At 50.6% G+C, this 9,327-nt stretch overlaps 1 protein-coding gene across 1 annotated transcript in view; it reads left to right on the top strand.

Annotated features, from left to right (window-relative positions):
• SH3GLB2 (SH3-domain GRB2-like endophilin B2) overlaps positions 1-6,460 on the top strand; it is a 16,779-nt gene extending 10,319 nt beyond the window's left edge. Inside the window, exons 5-8 of the mRNA XM_010185351.1 lie at positions 3,477-3,566; positions 4,275-4,375; positions 4,979-5,243; positions 5,872-6,460. Of these exons, the coding sequence (XP_010183653.1) occupies positions 3,477-3,566; positions 4,275-4,375; positions 4,979-5,243; positions 5,872-5,979 (564 nt within the window). The 3' untranslated portion in view covers positions 5,980-6,460. The remainder of the gene's footprint in view (positions 1-3,476; positions 3,567-4,274; positions 4,376-4,978; positions 5,244-5,871) is intronic.
• Positions 6,461-9,327: the final 2,867 nt, after the last annotated feature.

Genomic DNA, 9,327 nt, shown 5'->3' with positions numbered 1-9,327 from the left:
GGCAAAACGCCGGCATCCAGCCACTGTGCCCTTGCTAAACGTGCCTGTTGGTAGCGCAGAGTGGCTGGATTATGATCCCAGTAGCCTGAGCTCTCTATATCAGTGGGTGAGGAACACTGACCCCAGCTCAAGCTCACAGCAGTTCCCAGGCCCTATTGGGGGGTTCAAGCAGCTCGCCTGCCTCTCTAGACTCCTAAAACAAGGGCTGTCCTTCAACACCATCCTCTGCAGGCTTCAGCAAAGTAACCCTTGCTGTCCAGAGGACTTTGCTGCTTAATTTTTTTTCTTCCTGGAGCCTGCTGAATGCAGTTGCTGTGACAGCCCTGGCAGGGAGGGAGCAGAGCTGGAGTGCTGCTGGCCCCAGTGGCAGGGACTTGCTCTCCCATTGTGAAACTGAGCTCGAGGGTGCAAGAATGAGGGGAAGGGGCATGGATCTGGCAGCTGCTGCTGGGTGAAGGGCTAGCTTGTCCCTGGAGTTGGCCTCTTGTGTCCACGGAGCGTCCTTGCCCATTGGTGTTAATGCCGAGTGCTTCTCGACGTCTCCAACACTGATCTCCTTTCCTGTTGCTCTGTGGCCCCTACAGCTTTGGAGTGACGAGGTGGAAAAAGTAAGTACCCAGCTGAAATTGTGCTCCAACCTTCTGGGCGTGCTGGTGGCGTTCATCAGGGAGTGGGGGGTACTGTGGCCTCCTTCCTGCTTGTGTGCCTGCCCGCGTGCAGGAGAGGACAGGTGGGACGTTGCTGTTGTCAGCCCCAGCCCCAATTCTGCAGCTGTACGGTTCAGTGCGACTCGGACAGGCTTGGGAAGAGCCTGCCCATGGGCCAGGTGGCTGCACCCATTGTGAGAGCCTTCCTAGGCAAACCAAGCATGCATTCACATGTGATAAAAGGCAACTCTGAGAGTTCTGCATCGGTGGCACAGGAGCAGAGGTGACGCGCTGTGATGTGATTCAGCTCCGCTCCTGTGGCAAAGGCCCTGCCTACTCCAATTTTGCATGTGCCATGCATTAGCCTCTAGTAGCCCTGTGCCTGCTTGTTCTGGGGTCCGAGCAGGAGCTCAGAGCAAAGCTAAAGCAGGGACAGAGGGTTTCTCCATGAACAGACCCAGCTGCTGGAGGGAACAGCTCTGTCAGGAGGGCAGAATGCGAGGTTTGGAGCTGTCATGGAGTTGACTCTGTCTGGGTGAGCCGCACTTACCCTTGTGTGTGGATCCATGGAGGCAAAACCCCATTGTTATTTTCTGGGTTCCCCAGGGGGAGCATGACTTGTCCATGAAGATGGATGGAGGGCTGCTAGTGGACTGGAGGCCAGGGTGAGCTCTGTGCAGAGCTCCAGCATGGTGTGGAGCTTCCAGAGACACCTTCTGGGATCCCATTGCCTTTCATACCTCAAACACCCCCAGCTGATGTTAGCCTGAAGCCTGAACTGCAAGGCACTAGAATGGCACATTCCTGCATGCTGTGCATGAGAGCAACCTGTTACTGCCTTCCTCTACATGCATCATCAGAGCAGACTGGCTGTTTTTGAACCAGCTCATCCTGTACTTTAAATCCTTCAGTCCCTCAAACAAATAAGCCGACTGCAGTCAGTTATAAGCATGCAAGGCTCTGTTCCTCTGTCCTCCATCTTTGGTCTATGCTGGTTGGATAGACCAAGGTACGTCATTAAACTTCAAAGTTCTCAGTGTCTTGGAGAAGGACAAGACTGGAAGGGACCTTCCAGGGCACAGCCTGGTGCTGGCTTTATAGGAAACTACGTCCTGCAGCTGCTCAGAGCGAGCAGGGACGGGCAACGGGTCAAATCCCAGGCAGTGCTAAATGGAGCTGCGTCTGCCTGCCACCAGCTTCAAAAAGCTCGGTCACTCCTGAAGTCCCTGCGCAGCTCACTGGAGCAGGAATGTCTCAGTGCTTTGTAAAGCACTGCGCTGGCATTTCCTGTTACATTCCCCTGTCTCCTTTAAATAATCCCTTTCATAGCGAGGATGCGAGAAAATAGATCAGTTGTAGCTTAAAATAGACAAATCTGATTCAAAGACAGTCAAAGCATTGCTTTGTTCTAGCCCAGCTGCACATCAGTACTGGAAATGCCGTTACCAGATGAGAGCTGTAGTGGCCCACAGCAGCTCCTCCAGCTTGCCCTGCTGGGAAGGCTGGGTCTCCCCTGTGCAGGAACACCAGCGATGTGGCCCCTGCTCTGGGACTGTCAGCCTGTCTGGATTAGCTCCCTGGGGTCAATTCCAGCCACCTCTCTCCTGTGCCAGAATGACCAAAGTGTTTCCAAAGCAGCAAAAGGAGCTCGTGACAGAACTGGTGCTGTGCAGGAACCGCTGCGCTGAGGCAGGCAGCCCTCCCATTGCTGCACCCCCCTGGAGACGGGGAAAAGGACACAGACCCCTTACTCCTCTCCTTCCTGCAAGCTGTGGCTGAGTGGAGATCACTCTCCTCTGCCATCATAAGAGGGAACTGGCATGTTCTGCTTGGTGTTACGGAGCAATGCATGCTAGAGGGCACAAATGTGCCTGTTTGTCACCTCATTCCCTCTGGCAGCCGGGAGGGGAGAGCAGGCACCGGCACTCCTGGAGCTCTGCTCTTTGCAAGGATCCACCTGGGTATTCTGGTACTGCCCTGGTGTAAATACACTGTTTGCTGTTGGGGAGTGATGTTCTGTCTGGCAAAGAGGGTCTCTGGTATCAGTCTGGCTTCGAATTCTCAATGTTTGCTGCAGAGCTGCCTTCTGTTAACCATAGTTTAATTCCTCCTAGCTCAAAATAATAACTAGCTTCAAAGGAGAGCCTTGGGTAGAAGTTTGATTGGGATGTTCATCACTGCAGAGAGATGTAGCTGAATAACAGCAATTTGATAAATGCTCCCTGGCCTCAGCCTTTGTTCTGCCATTGTAAAAAAGATACTGGCAAAAGTTGCACTTCTGGAGAGAAATGTAGGGAGGTTGTCACATTCCGATGCCTGTGGGCTTAGAGAGGTGTTCACACAACCGTATTTTGCAGCAGACTCATTGGCGTGCTGGCCACGTCCTGCTTCCAGTGTGACCTGGGCAGGGGACAGATACTGATGAGCGGCACTGGCTCTCCAGTTCTTGGAGCCCTACAACAGGCAATAAAAGGGCAGGTGCTGGTATGGGACCAGCTTTCCTCAAGATTAGCAAAGCCTCTCCATCTTCATGTTCTAGTCTTGGGAGTAGGAGCTTCCTAGTTTGATGCATCAGTCTCGAGCTGCCATTCCATGACTTGCAGTGATCCAATGTAGGATCAAGCAGGAATCAAGTTGAAACACAGCCAGAGGCCTCTGGGATCCTAACCCAGGGTGTCTCGTGCCGACATTCAGTGTCCCAGGTGCACGCGGATCCTACTGAGCCATCAGCACACTTGTCTCATTGTCGAGAAGGGGTTGGTGGAGGAGGTGGGTGTGAGCAGGGGTCCTCGCCTTGAGCGGTCTTGAACACCCTCTCCTGTTTCGCAGGCAGAACACGAGCTGAGGCTCACGCAGACCGAGTTTGATCGACAGGCAGAGGTGACACGTCTGCTGCTGGAGGGGATCAGCAGCACACACGTGAGTCTCCATAGGTAGCGGGGGTGACAGGGACTGCAGGGACTCTTGGCTCCCTTCTCTATGTATGCCAAGAGGACCCTGGAGCCCTGCGTTGGGAGCAGAGGTAGAAGAGGTCGTAAATTTGGAGGCTACAGCAACCTTCTCATAAAATCTAGAATGTTCAACCTAAAAACATAGTGAGGCATGTGCAGGCAGTGCCACTGTGACACCTGCAGTTCTGAAAACGCTTCCAAGACTGAAAAACCGTGTTCTTCCCTCACGGGAGCTGTGGAAGGACCCTGGAGCCCTGCGTTGGGAGCAGAGGTAGAAGAGGTCGTAAATTTGGAGGCTACAGCAACCTTCTCATAAAATCTAGAATGTTCAACCTAAAAACATAGTGAGGCATGTGCAGGCAGTGCCACTGTGACACCTGCAGTTCTGAAAACGCTTCCAAGACTGAAAAACCGTGTTCTTCCCTCACGGGAGCTGTGGCTTAGCCACATTGGCATGGCTAGAGTGCCAGGAGCAGCCTCATCTCTGGAGATCACCCTTGGGCCTATGCTACATTCCCAAATTTAACAAATTGATGTATTCAAGCCAACCAAGTAACTCTTAAATACTGGCCTGCACAAGTCTGTTTTCTCTGGGGGTTGGCAGTAGCTGCAGTAAGAGGGCTCCTGTGCCTGGCACCCAAATTCACAGGCCAGCTTACGGTCCTTCTTCCCCCAGGTGAATCATCTTCGCTGTCTCCACGAGTTTGTGGAGTCTCAGACCAACTACTATGCTCAGTGTTACCAGTACATGCTGGAACTGCAGAAGCAACTGGGCAGGTGAGCCAAGAGACTGCTTTTACCTCTCTAAGGGTTACTCATCTGGCTATCCCTAGCTCAGGCCTCCTTCCCCATCCTGTTGGATAGAAGTTTTAAAGCCCCCTCTGAGCTCTGACAGAGCTGAGCTTAAGGGATGGTGACCAATCCCAGCAGCCATGCATTTAGAGCAGACTTTGCCATTGGATTCATCTGGGTTTTATACATTAATCTCAAAGCATGATGGCCATGAGAGTTTGAACATTCTTCCTCTAAATTAGTTCAGTCGCATGGGAGATGAATTCCTGTTGCCAAGCAGCAAGCCTGAGTGCTCAGCTGCAGCAGTAACTAATTCTGTGCTGCTGGCTGCATGTCCCATGGGCACGGGCAGGGCTGTTGTGTCTGTTACCTGTCACGTCAGCACGGCGGCCTGACCCAGGAGGGGCTGTTGCCTCTACATGATCACTCACTTCTCCTGTTCCATTCTTTTCCATGCTTGCAGCTCCAAAGGAGAAATGTAAGTAAGATATTGCACAGGACTGGCTCTGAGAGCTTCCCAACTCAGCCAGACTCTGGATGCTTTTTCTTGGTTCCTCATACCGAACTCTTCTTTTTCTCCTGTGTAAGATTTTCAGGCACATTCGTAGGCAACGCAGAATCCACATCTCCTCTCCCAGCTGCTACCTCTCCTCCAGCTGTTGCTGCTGCCACACTCCCTGCTGTGCCTACTATTCCAGTTGTGCCCACGATCGTTGGGGTGCCTAATACTGTGGCAGAGAGCGTACTGAACCCAAACGAAGTCAAGCCTCCTGCCAGTGGGACACGGAAGGCCAGAGTCCTCTATGATTATGAGGCAGCGGACAGCACTGAGCTGGCACTTCTTGCAGATGAGGTTGGTAGCTTTCTTTTGCATTGAATTTTGCTGTAGCTGCCTCGCAGCCCATTGCGTGCTCTCTCCTGCTAGTAGAGTCTTTTCCTTGACACTACTGTCCACTGAGTTGCAGTGGGCTTGTGCTCATGGCCATTTGCTATTTAAGAATATCTCCTCAGTAACTCTCCTCTTCCTATTGGAGTCTCACTGTACCCAGCTAACAAAATACCCCGATACTGAGTATCTTCACTGAGACCCTCAACTATAGCCACTTTATCTGAGAGCAGTAGGATAAGCTACTGGCTGGAGGCCCGGTCTAATCAAGCTGACACAGGAGATTCAGCAAGTTGCAAACTTTTGTTGACTAGGCTGAACTTTCGTATTTAGAAGGGATGACATAGCAATATCACAGCACCCTGTATGCAAAAATACCTTAAGTCAATTTGGAGAATGAAAAGGCAACAGGGACATCTCCGGGCAGATTTCTGTAGCTCTTCTCTTAAAGCTGCAGATAGCTCCAGAAAGGGCACAGATGCCTGCTAAATTAACTTGAGGAATTAACTGACTGTTCTTTCGGTACCCATCTGACTGAACCCATTTGCACTGACTGCAGAGTAAGGTCCTGTCTAATGCTGTCTTCTCTCCCCAGATGATCACTGTGTACAGCCTGCCAGGCATGGATCCAGACTGGCTCATAGGGGAAAGAGGGAACCAGAAGGGGAAAGTTCCTGTCACTTACTTGGAACTGTTAAGTTAAATGTTTCCAGGAAGAAGAATGTACAAGCAGAATGCACCCCTCATCTCCTGGCACTTGTAACGCGGATTTCTTCATCCGAGACCATTGATCTCTTCAGGGTCGACACTCCATTGCTAACAAGGGAATTGTGGGAAAGAAGTGGCAAAACTGTTACAGTAAGGTTTTGGGAGAGGGCTGATGGCACCCAAGACTGACTGAATTTGTTAACTACCCGTGCAGCCTGCTTTGAGGTCAGTCTTGATGGCGCAAGATTCCTTCATCACTTTTCCTACCCTCCCCTGGTCTTGTTTATCACAGTGGCTTTCCCAGGCCAGCAAGCTGTCTCCCTCAGCAGCTGCTCACAGAGTTCAAGGTACACTTTCCCCGTGTCTGGTGTGGGTTAGTGCCTGTCTGCCCTCCTGTCCTCTCTCCTCTTCAGCAGTAGAATTGCCTAAGTCAAACCATCAAGCATTCCAGTGGGGAAGTGTCCCACACACACCCTCTGACCTGTACTAGCTCTTCAGGCAAGGAAGCTGAGTTTAAGAATTAAGAGCTTGGTAAACCCATCCACCTTGCTCACCTGTGGGAGAACAGTACTGCACGGCTCTCCAAGAGCCATGCTTGCTGTCATGGTGCCTGATGGCTTCCATCTAGAACCCTCCTCTCAAGCTGGAAGGAAATGTCTTTGTGAAGACCAGCCCCATAACATAGGGCCTGTAAGTCGAAAATCAAACCTCAGTGCAAGGGACCATGCATCTTGCTTGCATTTCCTCTGAGAAACTGCTCTTGGACTGCAAAGAGTTTACAAGCCTTTTTACAAGCTTTGCTCCCTGTGTTAATTGTCCAGGCTTTTCTTTCGGTGCATCCGTTCCAGGCATGTTTTAGCTTGACTTTATTTTCACCCTAGATCACTGATTTAACCAACACTTCCCCTCCCATCTCCGCAGTGAACGGGCTTGGTGCATCCCCGTACAGTAGGGGATAGCCCCACTTGCCGTTATCTCCAACAACGAGATGCTCTTGGCCATACACACACTAAATAGTCCAGGCTGCCCTTGATGTATGTGGTGGTTTAGCTCAAAGGGAGTGCTCAGGTGTGTATGCCTTTTAATCCTGTGAGTCTTTTCAGCTAGAGCTCGCCTAAAGGACTCCTGCTGCTGCGTAACTCGTTTTCCACTCAAGCCAGATGGAAGAGAAACTCACCTGCACCAAGCTCTCTGTTCACTCCCTTCCCCTCGGTATGTCAGAACTACCTTTGCTTGTTTATTGATCTTTTGCACTTTCCCCAACGGTATCGTGACCACTCTAATGTAACAGGGCACTGAGCACCTGTGTATGTAGGGCTCATGGTTTTCTGCACTTATTTGCCAATAAACAAACTGCCTGACCTCCTGCCTCAGCGTCTTGTGTGGGTTCAGGGCTGCCCTTGCTCTCCAGCCACGCGGCTGCAGGGACAGGCCATTCTATCCCCATCTTGCAAGCCGGGTGTGAAAGCAAAACAAAGCTGCTGATCCTTGCTGTCCCAGCCCAAACTCCCAACGTGCCTTAAGGCTGTAAATGTGTCAGATGGGAAAGGAACTGCAAGACGTCTCAGTTGTACAACAGATCCAGGAACTCAGAGAAACAACAGCTCCTCCTTAACTTGAAGCAGAAACAGAGCAGCAGTACAACCTCAGCTGCCGAGAGACTGGAAATGCTATTCTAGATCTTACAGACTTGCTGTTGTTGTTATGGAAACTAGATCTGCTGCTAATCTAAAATCCTAAAGCCTTGTCCCTTCCCTGGAAAGAACTCCTGGGAAAAGTGGCTGTTGAAATGTTCTGTAGTGTAGCAACAGTGCTCTGTTTTTCTAGTTAAACTCTAAGGAAATTGAATGGGGAAATCACATCACGCTCCTATTGCAGTTAGTTTTACAATTGCCACGATGAATATTACCGCAGTTCTACCCTTTTTGTAACTCTACCCCCGCCTGTGTCCCATCCACCTTCCAGTACGTACACTTCTCCCTCAGGCCAGTGACAAACCCATTTCCCTGTTACTCCTCTCCCTGGTGCATTAAAGGAGGAACAGCTCCAACAAAACCAGCAGCAGCTCAGTGATGCAGAAAATGGTGTCTCTTCCCTCAGAGCAGCCAGAAGGAAGTCTGCTCCTGGCAGCAGCGCTCCCTTCCTGCTGCAGTACAACAGAGCACGTGAAAAATCGAGTCCATGTCTAACTGGCTCCACACACTCTTGTGCTGCTTATCTGCAGATGCAGGGTGAGCCACCCTTGGCTGAAGGCCGTTCTGTGCCCCTGACTGAAGCGCAGGTAAAGGGGCACAATTCAGGGCTGAAATGCTGCTGGCTGAAGGGAAGCTACAGCTCTGAAACAGACGTAACCAACAGCATCCACTACTCTGTGCTACCTGGCACCAAGGACTCCTGCCTAGCACCATAAACTCCCACTCCAGTGCCTGAGTAAATATCTTAAAAGAACATATTATTTCTCCCTAAACTCTCATTCTGTTTGTTCCTGTTGAACACTAACACAGCAATTAGCACAGTGTGTCATTTCAAAAGCTGTAACAAAAGGAGATGCCTACCAGAGTTACCAAATAACAGCCCTAAGCACTGCTGGACTTGCTTTGTTGTACTGGATTCTGCCTTTACTCCCCAGTTACCTGTCACCAGTTAGCACAGTTCTTCCCCTTCAAATCCCTGTTCACATTCATAGTTGCCCATGGCAGAACGTGTTCACGGTTACAGGTAACCTCACCTAAACATGGTCTGGCTTAGGTCTGTCACCACCTCCCTCCCTGTCAGAGCAGCTCTCCTCAGTTTTTGGAAGGCAATCAAGCCCCTCTTCCCTTCTACTTTAAGACCACTTTTCTCAAGCCAGCCAGTTTAAATCCCTCCAAAGCCTCCAGGGCAAGTAAAACTCGATCAAACAAGTGTGCTAGAACATCACCATTACTTAGGCTTACAAGGAAAAAAACTCCCCAAACCTCAAAGCAACAGAACCTAATTTTCTTGCTCTAAAACCATCAAGATTACAAAGGTTCTGACTAGCAAAGCAATCAAATGTCCCTTTAGGAAAGAGCTGGTAGGTTACTAGCTCACAGCTACACTGAAATTTGATTTCTTACCTTAGAAAAGTCTGCCTAGATTTCAGGTTTAGTGTCTTCATCACACATTGAACCTTGGAACCTTAAAGAGTTTGTTGATCTACTTGAGCGAGCTACAACAGCACAACACAACTTCACTGTAGAAAGCATCATCTTTCTTCTGGCTGGAGCCTGCACCCTCCCCTGCTGCTGCAACAGGCACAGTAGCAGCCTGGACCCATGCACGGAGCAATCGTGCGCATGCTCCACACCAAAGCGTGCGGAAG

The sequence above is a fragment of the Mesitornis unicolor genome, unplaced genomic scaffold, assembly GCF_000695765.1.
Source record: "Mesitornis unicolor isolate BGI_N332 unplaced genomic scaffold, ASM69576v1 scaffold12100, whole genome shotgun sequence".
In the NCBI taxonomy this organism is placed as follows: domain Eukaryota; kingdom Metazoa; phylum Chordata; class Aves; order Mesitornithiformes; family Mesitornithidae; genus Mesitornis; species Mesitornis unicolor.
This window is presented reverse-complemented; position numbering and strand designations above follow the sequence as displayed.